Raw genomic sequence first — 21775 nt, 5'->3', positions numbered from 1 at the left:
AATTAACACTAATTTTTTAGAATTGGATCTTTATATTTTTTCAAATTTCGTAATAGTATCGGGTGCCATTTAGCTGAATGTTTGAAATAACAAATTACTCCTAAAACCAAGTGTTGCTTCAAAAAGAAAGCAGATGAGCTTACATTTAAACCGACATTACTTCACTATCCAATCATCCCAAATTAGTTCAAATTGTGTTTATTTCTTTACTGTCTAATTAAATTAGTTGGTCGGTTTGCAAACAAATCTTATTTAATGTTTTTCAAATCATTGTCATTTAGTGTCACTTTCCCCGAAATAGACCGTATCGAAATCACAGCACGACCTTGCCTCTACTCTTAACATTAGGACTCAACATAGCTTATTGTTATAATGGTAATTTATTACTTTCAGCGTGGGTATGTATAGACTTGCGAATATTAAGGCCTAGATTCGCCATTGACAACACGAAAAGAGGAAAACTTTGTGCCACGATCGGTACTAATTTGTTTGATGATTGGATAGTGTAGTACAGTTTATTCTGAATGTAAGCTCATATACCTTTGTTTTGCAAAACACCTGTTTTTCATGGGTTATTTGTAATATGGCAACTTTTAGCTGTAAAGCACTCAACACTTTTGATAAATTTGATCAATTCAAAGATCCAATTCTCCCTAATAAATCCGATGTTTTTTTGACATTCCGTCATTCAAATGTTCTCCAACTCACCATATGTCCGAGAAATGTTAACAATGCACAGACGTGCCGACTTTACATGACTTAGTGAACGCCCACGATCAGCCAGAGTATTATGTTTTGTAGAATGTTGTCTCACTATAAGTATTACTCACCTTGCCCGGTGTCGACGCGTAAATATTCACGAGGTAAAAAAGCAAGCCTTATCTATTATATCAATAAATATATCAATAAATATAGAAGGTGAACTTTGATTCTTAACCTTTAGCGTTATCTGGTATTTGTTAACTTACTGTTTCTGAACGAGGCACTTAAAATACGCCCACTGAATCTTATTCAGTTAATTCATATGTGCCTATTCTTGAGCTGTGACCCAACGCAATCATACCTACATTTTATCTTTCGTATTCATTCGCTGTCTGAAATCCCAAATGGACGAGAAACCGCCGTTCAAGATGACCTACTACTACAGGCCTGGCTACCTGCTTCCAACGATCTGTAACCGCAACACCATCGACACCGTGTACAAAAACTTTGAAATCAGAGACGACGATACTTTCGTGATAACCTACTACAAATCCGGTAAGTCAAACAGAATAGTACGTTGAAACGTTTGACGCCTTATGTCACTTTTCACGGGATATGACTTAAGGCGACGCAGTCAGTTCAATGTCGGTAATTCATTAGTTCATCCATTGAGCTACCAAAAGATGGGTGATCCACCCCTTAGGGAGCATTCAATTATTACGGCCGGGGATGGGCCGGCAAAATCCAGGGATAACCTTACATTTGAAAACTGAAAAGGGGGTTAGTATCTGTCAAGCAGCTCAAGCTGAGGGGGTCACTTAATTTTCATGAGTATCCGTCCCGTCAAAAGGAGTTTCAGTGTTCAGAAATATTCTGGGAGATAAACACGATTTGCTGCATGATTTCATTGTTTGAAGTTATTGAATTGTAAATCTGAACAAAAGTATGATGTTCCGTCACATGAACATCTTTACTTGGCAACTCTGAGGCTAAGCTTTATTGTAAATCGAGCTCACTTAGGGCAATGAACAATTCCTATTACTTACACATAGAAATATAGCAAGATTTGTCAGGGAAATTATTTAACAGTTACCTACAGGTAGACTACTAGTGCCATGGAAAGGGACATTCTACTTTTAGCTGAAATTCCAATACCACAATTGTTGTCAACTTCTGAACTTTCAAACACCCTATTTGAATGAAGTTCATTTGTATCAATTATCAAACACCTATAAAAGGACAAATTAATGTAGTTTAGCATTGTAAACTTTATTCGTAGTTTTGTGGTAGACTCCACTGTATTGTGAATCAACATTTCAGTGAAATTCCAAAATCAAATTTCTTGCACACATATCAACATTTAACCATCCTAGGCTAAATAAGACTTTAAAATGAATTATCAAATGTCTATAAATACAAGATTTAGATAGTTTTGTGTTGAAACAAAATTTTTCATAGTGTCTTCATAGACTCCCATGTATAGTGAATCAGCATTTCTGTGAAATTCGAAAATCCAATTTCTTGCGTACATATCCATTTGTAACCACCCTAGTCTAATCAGTTACATTAATATCATTAATCGAGGGGACATAAATACACAGATTTGCCTATTTTTGTAATGGATAAAAAAATATTCATAGTTTCCTTATAGACTCCCATGAACAGTGTATCTATATTTCGGTGAAATTCCAAAATCCAATGTCAGGCGAACACATCCATTTCTTACCACCCTAGTCTAATCAAATATTAATAATCAAGAGTACATAAATACACAGGTTTACCTATTTTTGTATTGGAAAAAAAATTATTCATAGTTTCCTCAATGTATAATGGATGAACATTTTCAGTGAAACTCCAAAATCAGATTTCTTGTACACATAATATGCACCTTTCACCATCATATTCTAATCGAGTACAATAATGTTAATTATTGAACCTCTGAATATGCACAAGTGTAGCAAGTTTTTCATTGGAAAAAATTATTCACAATTTTATCATAGACTCCCATGTATCGTCGACGAACATTTTTTGTGAAATTCTGAAGTCAATCTTTTCGTCCATATACAAGTTTTTACAACCCTATTCCAATTAACTACCTTTATGTAAATTATCAAATATCTATATATGCATAGATATAGTTTTGTATTGCAAAAGTATTGCATGTTTTCTCATAGACTACCATGTAAAGTGAATCAACATAATCAACAGCTTATTATCAATTAAATCCAAATATCAAAATTTTGTAAACACTTGCTTGCGCAAAAATAATGCAATCCACCTGTAATTTCTGTCCAAGCCCTTTGAGGGATTATATCAAATCATAGCAAGTCACAAGGGGAAATTTGAACATTAACATTGAAAAAAAAATCTGATAATCTCTTTTTTATGGATTCTATCCCCCAGAGGTGTTAGTGTGTGCAGCTTAATACAAGCAATGGGGGGAGGGGTCATGAAATTTTTGTCATCTTAAAACGGGGCCATCAATTTTTTGGTGCAATGGGTGAGGGGTTTACTTATTTTGACTGACGCGCAGGAATAATTTGCCGGCACATCTCTGGCCATAATAACTGAACGCTCCCTTAGAAGCTCATATAAAACGACCATGGTGCTCTTCTCACGTGAAATGAAGTGAACGTTGTCTGGTTCCCTGACCCATTTCCCCGGTAGAGGGCGTGGGGAAATATAGGGTCAGGTACCGGGTAGCCATCTTGAACAGAATTTTGTTCAAGATGGCTGAGGTTAGTCACCCTGACAGAACATGCTACAACAAATATGGCTGCTACCATGAAAACGCCGGTCAAAATTCGACTGGATCAGAAGTATGTTCAAACACTGGTATCCGAACCAAAAACATTGGCACACAGACGGGAAACATAAAGTGAAAGGATTAATCCAGAAGTACGGGTAAATAGAGGTGATCGAAGGCTGGCTGTGATATCGCAGCAGTACTTGTTGCGTGTATCGAACGCGCTAGGGTCATTGAGGTCATCGCGGATTGTGGCGTGACCCCAATGACCCGAGCATGTTCGATACACGCCACAAATACTGCTGCGATATCACAGCTAATTGAAAGCAAACTTTGTTGGAACTGTGAACGAGCGATTGTCTTCGATGGATAGAATGGTGTCCGAATTTCGTGAAAAATGCCAGGCATCATGTCGACGTTCTTAAAAGTATTAAGAGGTGTGCTAAGTCACAGCAGCTAAATCATGGAGGTAGAAAGTCTTTCTTTCTACCTCCATTGCTTTGTGGTACAAACAAGAAGTTGGTGTCAAGTGAACCTGAAGTGCGAAACCCAAGAAAGATGAGAAAAAGTTACGGGTGTTACTTTCATCCATCACAGCTTGTTTTATTTTAACCCAATAGTGTCCATGTTTACATTAGCCGGTACCTGACCCTATATTTCCCCACGCCCTCTACCGGGAAAAAGGGTCAGGGAACCAGACTAAAGTGAACGGTGATCTGTCCCCGGGTTTGAATGGATAAAAACAATATCCTCACAAATTACATTGAACCGTATTGTTTCCATTCTGGTTATTATTAAAGACTTATGTCCAAAAGCACACCGACGATAACTTGGTCTGGTCAACACAATACTCTATGTAGCAATACCCGAAAGTCGCGCATGCGCCTTCCTGCTTTCATGACGTCATAGAGGGGAAAATTAAGATCACACGCGCATACATTAAACAAAGCTTGTGGCGACAGATAAAAATGAATATTTGTCAGCGTTTCATTGGCAAACGGACAATCTGTTATCACAGACAGAAGAATATAGCTATTATAGTTTGCTAAGCGGGTACTTAGAGAGGACAGAGTAGAATTCGACTGAGTCGATGAGGTGTTTGGATGCTTTATATGGTTACAAATTACAAGTTTCAGTTTCACACATGAAAAGTAGTTTGAAAGCATGGGAAACGAACAAGATGGTTTGTGTGGCTGATTTTTCACTCTTAACAGGGAACCTTCGTTGATATCTTTCACTTCCTTCAGGAAAGTATAATTATATGTACATCAACTCTGGTTAAAATTAATCAGAATACTGTACCCTAATGCTAAACTCTTGCTTATTTACCCAACCAAAATATCTTGTGTTTGAATATCAACGCAAAAAATGGGCATGCATTGGAATGCGTATTAAAATTATATTCCCCCCTCGCAGCAAAGGTCTACAGTCATGAGTTTTGACGCAAAACTCGAGTCAGTAAAAGCTGCAAGTGCATTTAAACAACAATGAGCCGAATTTCAATAAAATTGGGCCTTTCTCCTGTATCATTTTGTCGGATAGAAACCTTTTTTAGGTTAAAACCCTCTTCGTCAGCTAGGACAATCAAATTCTTTATCAAAAGTCAAACTTTTGAGGATGGCCTTTTATCGGCTTATGGACGACACCCTACCTGAACCAAACAACGCATTATCACACTTGCCATGAAAAGTGGAACTTAGTTTTAAGATGTGAAAGTCGTTTCTCATTTTCACAAGTTTAACTGGGATTTTTGAACGTTTTTCCAGCGGCTTCCCAAGTACTAAGCGCTATTGAAGGCGCTAAACTGATCTTAAACTACATACTAGATAAATGTTGTAATTTCAATGCTAACTCTATGTGACTCACAATCCTCTCCGTTCACGACAGGTACGGCCTGGGTAAATGAAATGGTAAAGGCCATAATCCACGTGAATGACCTGGAATATTTAGAGTGCATTGAATTCAAAGAAAAATTGACTCTGTTGGAATTTGGACCAATAGAGGGACCTGATTTCGCCGAAGAGGGACTTTTTTATCCGAAAACGTATATAGAGGACTTCATTGACGATGCACCCTCACCGAGGGTTGTAGCAACACACATGCAGCCGGACTACGTGCCGATTCAGTTCTTTCAGAAAAAACCGAAAGTATGTAGATGTAACTTAGCCAAGGCTGTTCCCATCAGAAACTATGCCTGAGATGGAACCAAAATATTCAATCAATAACTTCACCGAAATGAGAGGCGGCGCAGCCTCACACGAATGGGCATTTCTTCAAGTTGTATTTTATGGCTAGACCGGACATGTTTAATAAAGTTTCAAACAAGCATCTGCTTTGAGAGCGTAAAATACGGAGCAAGGGTAATTTTACGCATCATTAAAGTGAGAATTATGTTTGTATCCAGTTTAAACAACAACTCTTACGAGACAAATATTAAATATTTCCAAAGTGACTTCAACGTTCAGTGACCTATAATTTTTTTATCTAGTCGAGCGCCGCAGACTAAAAGATGTGATACCAGCAATAGTTTTCCTTCGACGTATTATTATATTGATTTGATATAGCGCAGAGCAAAAATGGCTTGCAAGGTGTGTTTCATAATTGCCACATAATCTTTTTCTACAGACAATCTTTGTGAGCAGAAACCCAAAAGACGTATTAGTATCTCTTTATCATTGGCATAGTGAAACTCCCTTATTCAGTCCATGCACTTGGGAACAGCTGTATGAAGAATTTATCAAAGGCAATAGTAAGAGTTATTTTAATGTTTATTCTATGAGCTCCTTTAAGGGTTTTGATTTCCCTTACACTTAGCTTTCTGTTTTATTTGTCTCAAATGTCAATCATTCCATTATATACCGTTGTCACATCCATCCCACCCACCCAGCGACACACTCATACATACACATACACATACACATAATATATATATATATATATATATATATATATATATATATATATATATATATATATATATATATATATATATATATATATATATATATATTACAAATTACTTCAGGTACAAAGTAATAATATCTGTTAATCAAGTTACATGCATCCTGCAATCATAAGATAGATGAAGTGAAAGCGTACTTAGCCCCACACTCTCTTTTATATCTTTTGGACGTACTATTTTTGTATTTCTTATTGCGGAACGATTACATATGGTGAGTGAAGTGCGTCTTGAAGGTGTTCTCCACCGTTGATACGTTGGCCTTGAAAAAAACATGCCTTTTACTTAACAGTTACCCTCATTTAGATTTGTTCTTACAATTACAATCAGCTCTTCTATTATGCGATTTGACTATACTTAAATACAAAAAGCACGGAACTCTCAAAATTTGAATTGAACTTGAAAAGCAAGGACAAAGTCTTTGACATTTCGTGGTCAATTATTGACAAAGCATTGAGCTTATCTAACATAAGCAAGCGATGCAATCTTTGTATATCATAAAAGCTGCATATTGTCAATGCTGAGAAATCTACGCTGTTAAACAAACGCTCTAAGTTGGTTTCACCAAAACGAATATTATGTCTCAATTTTTAAAAGCACGTACAAATACAATGGTATGTCCAAAAGATATAAAAGAGAGTGTGGGGCCAAGAATCGTTTCACTTCATCTGTCTGATGATTGAAAGGAAGGCATGAAACTTAAGTAACATATATTATTGCTCCGTTACTGGAAGTTATTCGCATTATTATTTATAACGCTATGCTTTAGCATCAATTGCTGTAATTTCCCACGAGGATACCCGTGTGTTTGTGTGTGTGTGTGTGTGTGTGTGTGTGTGTGTGGTGTGTGTGTGTGTGTGTGTGTGTGTACTGTCATACACAGAATATTTAGGGAAAGCGAAACCTTAAAACCGTGGGGTCTGCAAGCTGATAAAACTGTAAGTGATAAACTTGCACCATTTCTTTTTGCCATAGCTGTTTGTGGTGCTTATTGGCAGTTGTATAAAAAATGGTCCAAGTACAAAGACGAACCTTGGATGCTGTGGTTGAAGTTTGAAGACATAAAAGCGGTTAGTGTCTATCTTGAAGATTCTTAATATCAAATGAATGAGTCTTGTAATCGGTTCTGTGAGATTTCCTTGACGTCGTTTGCGTTTTATTCTACAAACAGAGAAGATGGTGGCCAGCTACGAGCAACTACGTTTACCGAATTTCATTCAGCAAATGCGGTCATGTTGACGAATAATCTTTGAAGGCTTCTTTTCATTACAAGCGCACTTGCGAACAAACATTCTTCGCGGAACATCATCCAGGCGTTTTCCCTCATTGTAAATCATGGACTGATTGTGATTAGTTCGTTCGATTTTGACGTGATGACATGCATTCACGTGGGTTGTAATATGACGACAAAGTATCCAGTCTGCAAAAAACGGTGTTAGGTAGAAAAAATGATCTGCGAAAATTAAAAACCTATAAAAGATGCCTCCACTTTGCAAATCATCCACTCGTTTCGCGAATAATAACTTCATTTTTGACATGTCATTTGTGTAGTCAATGTTGAAAGTTCGTTTTAATTCATGCGAGAAAATCTCAGAATAGCAAAAACAGTAGGTCAAAAGCATCACCGAAACCACTGCCATCACGTTGTCGTCGTGGTCGTCGTCGACACAAGCATTTTTCGTCGTCGTAATGTTAAAAAATATAAGGCACAGAACCTCCATTTCATGAAAATACTCAGGATATAAACCGCTGGTAATATCAACCGAAAAGGTGTTCTCCTTATCCTTTTGTCGAAGTGCAGACTTCGCTGTGAACGCTTTGAAACAATGTTCAAAGTTCATTGAGTATTTTCAATGTTTTCACACAATTTGTAGGCTGATAATTTAACGATAATATAGCACTTTGTAAGTCTTAACCCTTTATGATATGATAAATGATTAAAAGGGCCGTGTTATTAAGAAGTATACTTTTACACAGATAAAGTGAACAAAGACTAAACACATGGAAGACAGTACATCTCTCTCCCTCTCTCTCTCTCTCTCTCTCTCTCTCTCTCTCTCTCATGAACACATTGGCTCAGAATCCGAAGCAAGCGATTAAGATTATGGCTGATTTCATCGGTCGAGCTCTCACCGAGGACCAATTGGATGCCGTGGTGCATGCAACGAGTTTCAAGGTGATGAAGGAGAGAAACGAAGGGCCCGTGAATCAGGGTTTCTATTTCTCGGAAGGAAAAAGAAATCAGGGGGACGGGAAAAAAGTATATGTAGAGTGGCAAAGAAAAGGTAAGATTATACTCTCTACGGTATATATATATATATATATATATATATATATATATATATATATATATATATATATATATATATATATATAATATATATATATATATATATATATATATATATTATATATATATATATATATATACCGTGATCAATGTATCTTAGCAAACAAATGCGATCAATATGTCAAAGTTATCAGCAGGTTAAATTATGTCAGCCATTGCCGATGTTCAGGATTGGCAAATACAAGGTCCGTACACTCTGTAATTCTTTTCGAGTGGGTTTTAGAACCAGAACGTTTAGATTTGGTACCATAGGCACAAAAGCATACATTGCACATTGTTGCTGACCTATGTATAATATAAACTCTCTCTCTCTCTCTCTCTCTCTCTCTCTCTCTCTCTCTCTCTCTCTCTCTCTCTCTCTCTCTCTCTCTCTCAGGTCAAGTAGGTGATTGGAAAAACACGTTCACCGTCGCACAGAGCGAAGCATTTGATAAGGTTTACAAGGAGCAGATGAAAGGATATGAAGATGTTGTGTACCAATTTTAGTATTCCGTTTTTCTAAGAAAGACATTCAAAGCTTGGCATATCATTACAACAAAATCAAATATATGCAAGAAAACCAAACCTTTTAAGCTGAACCTGCCTATCAATTTAATGTGATATTAATCAGCAAATATTTTTGAATAACCTATTGGACCCTATTGAAGGCAATATCAATCATATTCAGCTTGCTTTCTCTGCTTTCAGAAATGCATTTTGCAACCCCATTGCTTAGATTGATCAATGTCACAGTTATTGTCCATTTGGTTGTGTCTTTGTACTGAAGGGAACAATCATGGCGAGTTTGTATTAATATATTAATAAAGGATTGAGATAAAAACATTGGATTTTAGGATCAACGTTCATTTATTTTCAGACCGCATTAAGCTCTCTGGGTTCTTGATGCTTCAATTAAAGTTAACATCCGGCATTGAAACAAATGTAAACTACCGTCACCTTGGTGTATTTGACGAATGAACGATAGGGAGAGATTAAAACTGACGAAGTGACGTGAAATTATATTTGATCCTGCTTTGGCTAGCATTTAAACATTCGATGCTACAGGCTTCTTACGGTCTGTTTAATGTAAACAAAGTTTTCTATGCAATACGCTTTATTGCTAATAATATATGCCTAGTTGAAATGCCAACATCTTCCCCAAAATTATGCAAAATTATTGATGAGTGTACTATTATTGATAATTTTATTTTTTTAGTTTAAGACAATTATCGAATATCTTATATTTTCACTCTGTGATGACAATATGTCCTGAAATGTTTTGTTAATTGAATGATGTTATTTTTTTCGACGACGGATATTGGCCTTGACTGTGACGCGGAGCAAATGCTCTGTTTGAATATCACGGTTTCCATATATATTTGTGTAAACTCTTTGTCCAAAGAATTCGTTATATTCGTTTTCGTGAATTTCAAAAACTAAAGTTAGTTTTCGCCTTATCCGTTGCATGAACATTTTCATTAAATTGATTAAAAAAGTGGTCAATGAACTTTGAGATTGCTCAGTGATTCACCATGGGAACAACTTCTCAATTAACACTAATTTTGGAGAATTGGATCTTTATATTTTTCAAATTTCGTAATAATATCGGATGCCCTTTAGCTGAATGTTGCAAATTACAAATTACTCCTAAAACCAAGTGTTGCTTAAAAAGAAAAGCAGATGAGCTAACATTTAAACCGACAATACTCTACTATTCAATCATCGCAAATTAGTTCCAATCCTGTTAATTTCTTTTACTGTCTAATTAAATTAGTTGGTCGGTTTGCAAATAAATCTTATTTTTAATCTTTTTAAAATCGTTGCCATTTAGTGTCACTTTACCCGAGAGAAATCATGATTTTTAAGTAGACCGTATCGAAATCACGGCACGACCTTGTCTCTACTCTTAACATTAGGACTCAGCATAGCTTATTGTTATAATGGTAATTTATTACTTTTCAGCGTGGGTATGTATAGACTTGCGAATATTAAGGCCTAGATTTGCCATTGACAACACGGAAAGAGAAAAATTGTGTACCATGATCGGTACTAATTTGTTTGATAATTAGATAGTGTAGTAGAGTTTATTCTGAATGTAAGCTCATCTGCCTTTTTTGTTGTACACCTGTTTTTCATGAGTAATTTGTAATATGGCAACTTCCAGCTGTAAAGCTCTCAACACTTTTGATAAATTTGATTAAATTTTAAAGATCCAATTCTCCCAAATAAATCCGATGTTTGTTTAAACATTCGGTCATTCAAATGTTCTCCAACTCATCATTGCTCCGAGAAACGTTACCAATGCACAGACGTGCCGACTTGACATTACTTAGTGAACGCCCAAAATCAACCAGTGCATTATGTGTTGTAGAATGTTGTCTCACCATAAGTATTGTTCATCTTGCCCGGTGTCCACGCGTAAATATTCATGAGGTAAACAAGCAAACTTTATTTATTATATGTACGAAGTCTTTGAACCGTATGAAGTCCGGTCAATAAATATAGAAGGTGAACTTTGACTCTTAACATTTAGCGTTATCTGGGATTGGTTAACTTCCTGTTTCTGAACGAGGCACTTAAACTGGGCATACTGATTCTTACTCAGTTAATTCATGTGCTCTATTATTGAGCTGTGACCCAACGCAATCATACCTACATTTTATCTTTCGTATTCATTCGCTGTTTGAAATCCCCAATGGACGAGAAACCGCCGTTCAAGAAGACCTACTACTACAGGCCTGGCTACCTGCTTCCAACGATCTGTAACCGCAACACCATCGACACCGTGTACAAAAACTTTGAAATCAGAGACGACGATACTTTCGTGATAACCTACTACAAATCCGGTAAGTCAAACAGAATAGTACGTTGAAACGTTTGACGATTAGATGTCACTTTTCACGGGATATGACTTAAGGCGACGCAGTCAGTTCAATGTCGGTAATTCAGTAAGTTCATCCATGGAGCTACTAAAAGATGGGTCATCAACCCCTTAGGGAGCGTTCAGTTCAGTTATTACGGCCGGGGGTGGGCCGGCGAAATCCAGGGGGCACCTTAAATTTGAAAACTGCAAAGGGGTCGTGTATTTTTCAAACAGCTCAGAGGGGTACCTTAATTTTCATAAGTATCCAACCCGTCAGAATTAGTTTCAGTGTTCAGAAATATTCTGGGAGATAAAAATGATTCGTTGCATGATTTCATTCTCTGAAGTAATTTAACTGTAAATCTGAACAAAAGTATAATTTTCAGTCACATGAACATCTTGACTTGGCAACTCTGAGGCTAAGCTTTATTGTTAATCGAGCTCACTTAGGGCAATGAACAATTCCTATTACTTACACATAGAAATATAGCAAGATTTGTCAGGGAAATTATTTTAAGTTACCTACAGGTAGACTACTGGTGCCATGAAAAGGGAAATTATACTCTTTCAACACCACAATGGTTGTCAATATCTGAAGTTTCAAACACCCTATTTGTATCCAGTACATTTGTATCAATTATCAAACACCTATAAAAGGACAAATAATGACTGTAAAAAAATATTCGTAGTTTTCTCATAGACTCCAATGTATTGTGAATCAACATTTCAGTGAAATTCCAAAATCAAATTTCTTGCACTTATATCAACCTTTAACCATCCTAGGCTAACTAAGAATTTAAAATGAATTTTCAAATGTCTATAAATATAACATTCAGATAGTTTTGTGTTGGAACAAAATTTTTCATAGTGTCCTCATAGACTCCCATGTATAGTGAATCAGCATTTCTGTGAAATTCCAAAATCCAATTTCTTGCACACATATCAATTTGTAACCACCCTAGTCCAATCAATTAAATTAATATTAATAATTGAGAGGACATAAATACACAGATTTACCTATTTTTGTATTGGAAAAAAGAATATTCATAGTTTCCTCATTGACTCCCATGTACAGTGAATCTACACTTCGGTGAAATTCCAAAATCCAATATCAGGCGACCACATCCATTTGTTACCACCCTAGTCTAATCAAATATTAATAATCAAGAGTACACAAATACACAGGTGTACCTATTTTTGTATTGGAAAAAAATATTCATAGTTTTCTTCCATGTATAATGGATGAACATTTTCAGTGAAATTCCAAAATCAGATTCCTTGTACACATAATATGCACCTTTCACCATCATATTCTAATCGAGTACAATAATGTTAATTATTGAACGTCTGAATATGAACATTAAAAGCAAGTTTTTCATTTGAAAAAAAAATTATAAACAATTTTATCATAGACTCCCATGTATCGTGGACAAACATTTTTGTGAAATTCTAAAGTCAATCTTTTTGTCCACATACAAGTTTTAACAACCATATTCCAATTAAGTAAGCTTACGTAAATTATCAAATATTTATAAATGCATAGATATAGTTTTGTATCGAAAAAGTATTGCATAGTTTTCTCATAGACTACCATGTATAGTGAATCAACATAATCAACAGCTGATTATCCATAAAAATGTAATATCAAAATTTTGTAAACACACGCTTGCGCAAAAATAATGCAATCCACCTGTAATTTCTATCCAATCCCTTTGAGGGGTAATATCAAAATATAGCTAGTCACAGGGGAAATTTGAACATTAACACCTTGTGAGTTTGTGAAGAGGGTCATGAAATTTTTGTCATCTTAAAAGGGGGTCATCAATTTTTTGGTGCAATGGGTAGGGGTTCACTTATTTTGCCTGACGCGCAGGAAGAATTTGCCGGCCCACCCCCGCCCATAATAACTGAACGCTCCCTTAGAAGCTCATATAAAACGACCACGGTACTCTTCTCACGTGAAATGAAGTGAACGGTGATCTGTCCCCGGGTTTGAATGGATAAAAACAATATCCTCACAAATTACATTGAACCGTATTGTTTCCATTCTGGTTATTATTAAAGACTTATGTCCAAAAGCACACCGACGATAACTTGGTCTGGTCAACACAATACTCTATGTAGCAATACCCGAAAGTAGCGCATGCGCCATCCTGCTTTCATGACGTCATAGAGGGGAAAAATTAAGGTCACACACGCAGACATTAAACAAAGCTTGTGGCGAAAGATAACCAGATATGAACTGAATATGCTCACGTGTTTTACAACAGGTTCATTAATAGTAGTACGCTTCACAGAACAATAAGATATATATGTTATCACTAAATGAAGCAGGTTTTTTCAACATCGCACAGTACTCTCAGATTTTAATCACTAATTACAAAACTTTATTTAATATGCAAATGAGCTGTTAATTAACTTGACACTGCTCAATGCTTCATGGACAATTAGATATCCATCAGATCAACATTTGTAGCACGTTTCATTTAATTTAATGCAGTAATTAGTGACATTACTCTAAAATTACTAGAGTAATTTCACTAATTACAAAGTTCATTAAATATGCAAATAATCCCTATATTAATTTGACACTGTTCAATGATTCATAGCACAATTAAATATTTATCAAATCAATATCTGTAGCGGGTTTCACAAAATTTGGTGCCGTAATTTCAGAATTATATACCTAATTACAAAGTTTATTAAATATGCAAATGAACCCTTAATTAACTTTACACTACTAAATGCTTTACAACACAGTTAGATATCTGTCAGATCAGTATATGCAGCAGTTTTCATCACATTTGATGCAGTTATTTCGGAGTTATATGACTACTTATAAAACTTCATGAAATATGCAAATGAGCTAATTATTAACTTGACACTGTTCAATGCTTCTCAGTACGATTGGATATTTATCAGATCAACATCTGTAGCAAGTTTCATCAAATTTAACACTGTAATTTTGGAGTAATATCACTAATTACAAAGTTCGCGGATTCATTAAATATGCAAATAAACCCTTAATTAACTTCACACAAGTAAATGCTCTACACCACAATTAGATATCTGTCGGATCAGTATCTGCAGCAGATTTCATAACATTTGGTGCAGTTATTTTGGAGTTATATCACTAATTACAAAACTTCATAAAATATGCAAATGACCTATTTGTTAATTTGACACTGCCAAATGCTTCTCAGTACAATTAGATATTTATCAAAACAAAATCTGTACCGAATTTCAAAGACTTGGGTGCCGTAATGTCAGAGTTATATACCTAATTACAAAGTTCATTAAATATGCAAATGAACCCTTAATTAATTTCACACTACTGAATGCTTTACACTACAGTTAGATATCAGTCGGATCAGTATCTGCAGCAGATTTCGTGACATTTGGTGAAGTTTTATCGGAGTTATATGACTAATTACAAAACTTCATAAAATATGCAAATGACCTATTTAATAACTTGACACTGTCCAATGCTTCTAAGTATAATAAGATATATATCAGATCAATATTTGTTGCAAGTATCATCAAGTTTGGTGCAGGAATTTCAGAGTTATCTCACTAATAACAAAAGTTCATTAAATATGCAAATGAGAAGGTAATTGACATGACACTCACAGTATCATCATAATGTTCTTAGATTGTCATCTGTGAAAAGTTTCATGAAATTTTGTGCAGTATTTCTTGATATATGTCCACATTGTCATTACCGTCTCCATAGGGAAACCATTGTACGGAAAAAACGATATTGCATAACTTCATTAATATGCAAGCCATACTTGCGAGTAGCATATGGGACCTGTGTGCCAAATCTGACTTGAATCCGTTCAGGCGTTTTTGAGTTATCGTGTAAACAGACAGACACACACACACACACACACAAACAAACACACACACACACACACACACACCACACACACACACGCACTAACACGCACACACGGACAGACAAACAGACATCGCTATGACAATAGCCCACATGTTTACACACCACGTGTTTACACACGTGAGCTAAAAATGAATATTTGTCAGCGTTTCATTGGCAAACGGACAATCTGTTATCACAGACAGAAGAATATAGCTATTATAGTTTGCTAAGCGGGTACTTAGAGAGGACAGAGTAGAATTCGACTGAGTCGATGAGGTGTTTGGATGCTTTATATGGTTACAAATTACAAGTTTCAGTTTCACACATGAAAAGTAGCTTCAAAGCATTGAAAACGAACAAGATGGTTTGTGTGGCTGATTTCTCACTGTTAACAGGGAATTTTCGTTGATATCTTTCACTTCCCGCGGGATAGTACTGTTACATGTACATCAACTTCAAATTGGTTAATTAATCAGAATACTGCTCCTGTACCCTCATGCTAAACTCTTGTTTATTTACCAAACCAAAATATCTTGCGTTTAAATATGGACGCAAAAAATTAGCCTGCTTGGAAAGCGTATTAAAATTACATTCCCGCCCGCAGCAAAGGTCAACAGTAATGTGCTAAGACGCAAAACTCGAGTCAGTAAAAGCCGCAAGTGCATTTAAACAAAATGAGCCATAGAATTGAGCATTTTGCCTGTATTTGTTCAAAAACTCCGTCTGTTTACTGTATCATTTTGTCGGAGAGAAAACCTTTCATGTTAAAACCCTCTTCGTCAGCTAAGAACATCAAATTCTTTATCAAACGTCAAACTTTTGACGTTGGCCTTTTATCGGCTTATAGACGACATCCTACCTGAATCAAACAATGCATTATCACACTTGCCATGAAGAGTGGAACTTAGTTTTAAGATGTGAAAGTAGATTCTCATGTTCACAAGTTTAACTAGGATTTTTAACGTTTTTCCAGCGGCTTCCCAAGTACTGTGCGCTATTAAAGGTGCTAAACTGATCTTAAACTACATACTAGATAAATGTTGTAATTTCAATGCAAACTCAATGTGACTCACAATCCTCTCCGTTCACGACAGGTACGGCCTGGGTAAATGAAATGGTAAAGGCCATAATCCACGTGAATGACCTGGGATATTTAGAGTGCATTGAATTCAAAGAAAAATTGGCTCTGTTGGAATTTGGACCAATAGAATGCCCTGATCTCATCGAAGAAGGACTTTTTTATCCGAAATCGTTTATAGAGGACTTCATTGACGATGCGCCCTCACCGAGGGTTGTAGCAACACACATGCAGCCGGACTACGTGCCGATTCAGTTCTTTCAGAAAAAACCGAAAGTATGTACATGTAACTTAGCCAAGGCTCTTCCTATCAGAAACAATGCCTGAGAAGGAACCAAAATATTCAATCAATAACTTCACCGAAATGAGAGGCGGCGCAGCCTCACACGAATGGGCATTTCTTCAAGTTGTATTTTATAGCTAGACCGGACATGCTTAACAAAGTTTCAAACAAGCATCTGCTTCGAGAGCGTAAGGTACGGAGCAAGGGTAATTTTACGCATCATTAAAGTGAGAATTATGATTGTATCCAGTTTAAACAACAACTCTTACAAGACAAATATCAAATATTTCCATAGTGACTTGAACGTTCAATGACCTATGATTTTTTTTACTAGTCAAGCGCCGCAGACTAAAAGATGTTATACTAGCAATAGTTTTCCTTCAACTTATTAATTATATTGATTTGATATAGCGCAGAGCAAAATGGCTTGTAAGGTTTGTTTCATAATTGCCACATAATCTTTTTCTACAGACAATCTTTGTGAGCAGAAACCCAAAAGACGTATTAGTATCTCTTTATCATTGGCATAGTGCCACTCCCTTATACAGTCCATGTACTTGGGAACAGCTGTATGAAGAATTTATCAAAGGCAATAGTAAGAGTTATTTTAATGTTTATTCTATGAGCTCCTGTAAAGGTTTTGATTTCCCTTACACTTAGCTCTCTGTTTTACTTGTCTCAGATATCAAGCCTTCCATTACATACCGTTGTCACATCCATCCCACCCAGCCAGCGACACACACATACATTCCCATATACATACACACATACACATACATATGCACATACACATACCATATATACATATATATATATATATATATATATATATATATATATATATATATATTATATATATATATATATATAATATATATAAATTACTTCAAGTACAAAGTAATAATATATGTTAATTAAGTTACATGCATCCTGCAATCATCAGACAGATGAAGTGAAAGCATTCTTAGCCCCACAACCTCTTTTATATCTTTTAGCGTAATACTTTTGTATTTGCATTGCGGAACGATTGCATATGGTTAGTGAAGTGCGTCTTGAAGGTGTTGTCCTCCTCTGATACGTTGGCCTTAAAAAAACATGCCTTTGACTTGACAGTTACCCTTCAAGTGGCATTTAGATTTGTTCCTACAATTACAATCAGCTGGTTGATCCTTACACTGATCTCCGGTGATAACTCTTCTATTATGCGATTTGACTATACTTAAATACAAAAAGCACAGAACTCTCAAACTTTGAATGGAACTTGAAAAGCAAGGAGAACGTCTTTGACATTTCGTGGTCAATTATTGACAAAGCATTGAGCTACTTTAACATAAGCAAGCGATGCAATCTTTGTATATTAGAAAAGCTGCACATTATCAATGCTGAGAAATCTACTCTGTTAATGTCTCAAATTTTAAAACCACCTACAAATAGAATGGTACGTCCCAGATATATAAAAGAGAGAGTGGGCCAAGAATCCTTTCACTTCATCTGTCTGATGATTGAGAGGACGGCATGAAAAATTAAGTAACATATATTATTGCTCCGTTACTGGAAGTTATTCGTATTATTATTTATAACGCTATGCTTTAGCATCAATTACTGTAATTTCCCACGAGTACCCGTGTGTGTGTGTGGGTGGGTGTGGGTGTGGTGTGTGTACTGTCATACACAGAATATTTAGGGAAAGCGAAACCTTAAAACCTTGGGGTCTGCAAGCTTGATAAAACTGTATATTATAAACTTGCACCCTTTCTTTTTGCCGTAGCTGTTTGTGGTGCTTATTGGGAGTTGTATAAAAAATGGTCCAAGTACAAAGACGAACCTTGGATGCTGTGGTTGAAGTTTGAAGACATAAAAGCGGTTAGTGTCTATCTTGAAGATTCTTAATATCAAATGAATGAGTCTTGTAATCGGTTCTGTGAGATTTCCTTGACGTCGTTTGCGTTTTATTCTACAAACAGAGAAGATGGTGGCCAGCTACGAGCAACTACGTTTACCGAATTTCATTCAGCAAATGCGGTCATGTTGACGAATAATCTTTGAAAGCTTCTTTTCATTACAAGCGCACTTGAGAACAAACATTCTTCGCGGAACATCATCCAGGCGTTTTCCCTCATTGTAAATCATGGAATGATTGTGACTAGATAGTTCGGTTTTGACGTGATGACATACATTCACGTGGGTTGTAATATCACGACACAGTATCCAATCTGCAAAAAAAAAAGGTTACAGGTCGAAAAAATGATCTGCGAAAATTAAAAATTATAGAAGATACCTCAACTTTGAAAATCATCCACTCGTTTCGCGAATAATAACTTCATTTTTGACATATGTCATTTGTGTAGTCAATGTTGAAATTTCGTTTTAATTCATGCGAGAAAATGTCAGAAAAGCAAAAACAGTAGATCAACAGCATCACCGCCACCGCTGCCATCACGTTGTCGTCGTCGTCGTCGACACAAGCATTTTTTGTCGTTGTAATGTTAAAAAATATGAGACACAGAACCGCCATTTCATGAAAATACTCATGATATAAACCGCTGGTAATATCAACAGAAAGATGTTCTCCTTATCATTTTGTCGAAGTGCAGACTTTGCTGTGAACACTTTGAAACAATGTTCAAAGTACATTGAGTATTTTCAATGTTTTTAAACAATTTGTCGGCTGATAATTTAACGATAATATAGCACTTTATAAGTCTTAACCCTTTATAATATGATAAATGATTAAGATGGCCGTTTTATGAAGATCTATACTTTTACACAGATAAAGTTAACAAAGACTTAACACATGGAAGACAATACATCTCTCTCTCTCTCTCTCTCTCTCTCTCTCTCTCTCTCTCTCTCTCTCTCTCTCTCTCTCTCTCATGAACACATTGGCTCAGAATCCGAAGCAAGCGATTAAGATTATGGCTGATTTCATCGGTCGAGCTCTCACCGAGGACCAATTGGATGCCGTGGTGCATGCAACGAGTTTTCAAGTAATGAAGGAGAGGAACGAACGGGCAGTGAATCATGATTTCTATTTCTCAGAAGGAAAAAGAAATCAGGGGGACGGGAAAAAAGTAAATGTAGCGTGGCAAAGAAAAGGTAAGATTATACTCTCTACGGTATATATATATATATATATATATATATATATATATATATATATATATATATATATTATATATATATATACCGTGATCAATGGTATCTTAGCAAACAAATGCGATCAATATGTCAAAGTTATCAGCAGGTTAAATTATGTCAGCCTTTGCCGATGTTCAGGATTGGCAAATACAAGGTCCGTACACTCTGTAATTCTTTTCGAGTGGGTTTTAGAACCAGAACGTTTAGATTTGGTACCATAGGCACAAAAGCATACATTGCACATTGTTGCTGACCTATGTATAATATAAACTCTCTCTCTCTCTCTCTCTCTCTCTCTCTCTCTCTCTCTCTCTCTCTCTCTCTCTCTCTCTCTCTCTCTCTCTCTCAGGTCAAGTCGGCGGTTGGAAAAACACGTTCACCGTTGCACAGAGCGAAGCATTCGATAAGGTGTACAAGGAGCAAATGGAAGGATATGAAGATGTCATGTACCAATTTTAGTTTTCCTTTTCCAAGATGTGGCATTCAACGCTTGGCATATTAATACAACAAAATCAAATATATGCAAGAAAACCAAACATTTAAAGCTGAATTCGAACCTGCCTATGAATTTTATATGATATTAATCAGCAAATATTTTTGAATAACCTATGGGACCCTCTTGAAGCAACATCAATCATATTTGGCTTGCCTTCTTTGCTCACGTAAATGCATTTTGCAGCCCCTTGCTTTGGTCGATCAATGTCACGGCTGTTGTCCATTGGATTGTCTTTGTACTCAAGGGAAGAATCATGGCGTGTTTTGTATTAATTAAGGATTCAGATAAAAACATTGGATTTTAAGATCAACTTTCATTTTATTTTCAGACCGAATTAAGCTGTCTATGTTCTTGATGCTTCTTACTACAGTTAACATCCGCCACTTAAACCAATGTAAACTATTATCACCTCGTTGTATTTTACGATAAGGAGAGATGGAAACTGACGAAGTGACAGAAAATTATATTTGATCTTGCTTTGGCTAGCATTTAAACATTCGATGCTACAGGCTTGTTACGATCTGTTTAAAGTAACAACTTTTTCTATGCTGTACTCCTTTATTGCTAATAATATGTGTCTAGTTGAAATGCCAAATCTCCCCAAAATTATGCAAAATTATTTATGATACTATTATTTAATTATTTTTTTAGCTTCAGACAATTATCCAAATCTTATATTCTTGCTCTCTGTGATGACAATATGTCCTGAAAAGATTTTGTCGATTAAATGCTGTTATTTTTTCGACGACGGATATTGGCCTTGACTGTGACGCGGAGCAAATGCTCTGTTTGAATATCACGGTTTCCATATATATTTGTGTAAACTCTTTGTCCAAAGAATTCGTTATATTCGTTTTCGTGAATTTCAAAAACTAAAGTTAGTTTTCGCCTTATCCGTTGCATGAACATTTTCATTAAATTGATTAAAAAAGTGGTCAATGAACTTTGAGATTGCTCAGTGATTCACCATGGGAACAATTTCTCAATTAACACTATTGGAACTTATTTGGGAGAATTGGATCTTTATATATTTCAAATTCTTGATAGCGTTAGGTGCCCTATAGCTGAATGTTGCAATATTACAAATTACTCCTAAAAACAAGTGTAATGCGTAAAAAGAAAAGCAGATCAGCTAACATTTAAACCAACAATACTTCACTATCCAATCATCCCAAATTAGTTCCAATCCTGTTCATTTCTTTTACTGTCTAACTAAACTAGTTGGTCGTTTTGCAAATAAATCTTATTTTTAATCTTTTTCAAATTATTGCCATTTAGTGTCACTTTTCCCGAGAGAAATC

The 21775-nt window shown here is 35.8% G+C and overlaps 1 protein-coding gene across 1 annotated transcript; it reads left to right on the top strand.

The window, feature by feature from the left end:
• Nucleotides 1-558: 558 nt before the first annotated feature.
• Nucleotides 559-20975, top strand: LOC139118683 (sulfotransferase 1B1-like). Its single transcript, XM_070682102.1, has 8 exons — nt 559-1257; nt 5336-5595; nt 6074-6197; nt 16574-16833; nt 17312-17435; nt 18609-18703; nt 19732-19936; nt 20328-20975. Exons 1-8 carry the CDS (start codon nt 1107-1109, stop codon nt 20435-20437), a joined length of 1329 nt encoding a protein of 442 aa, XP_070538203.1. The 5' UTR covers nt 559-1106; the 3' UTR covers nt 20438-20975.
• The last annotated feature ends 800 nt before the right edge of the window (nt 20976-21775 follow it).

The sequence above is a fragment of the Ptychodera flava genome, chromosome 19, assembly GCF_041260155.1.
Source record: "Ptychodera flava strain L36383 chromosome 19, AS_Pfla_20210202, whole genome shotgun sequence".
NCBI lineage: Eukaryota > Metazoa > Hemichordata > Enteropneusta > Ptychoderidae > Ptychodera > Ptychodera flava.
This window is presented reverse-complemented; position numbering and strand designations above follow the sequence as displayed.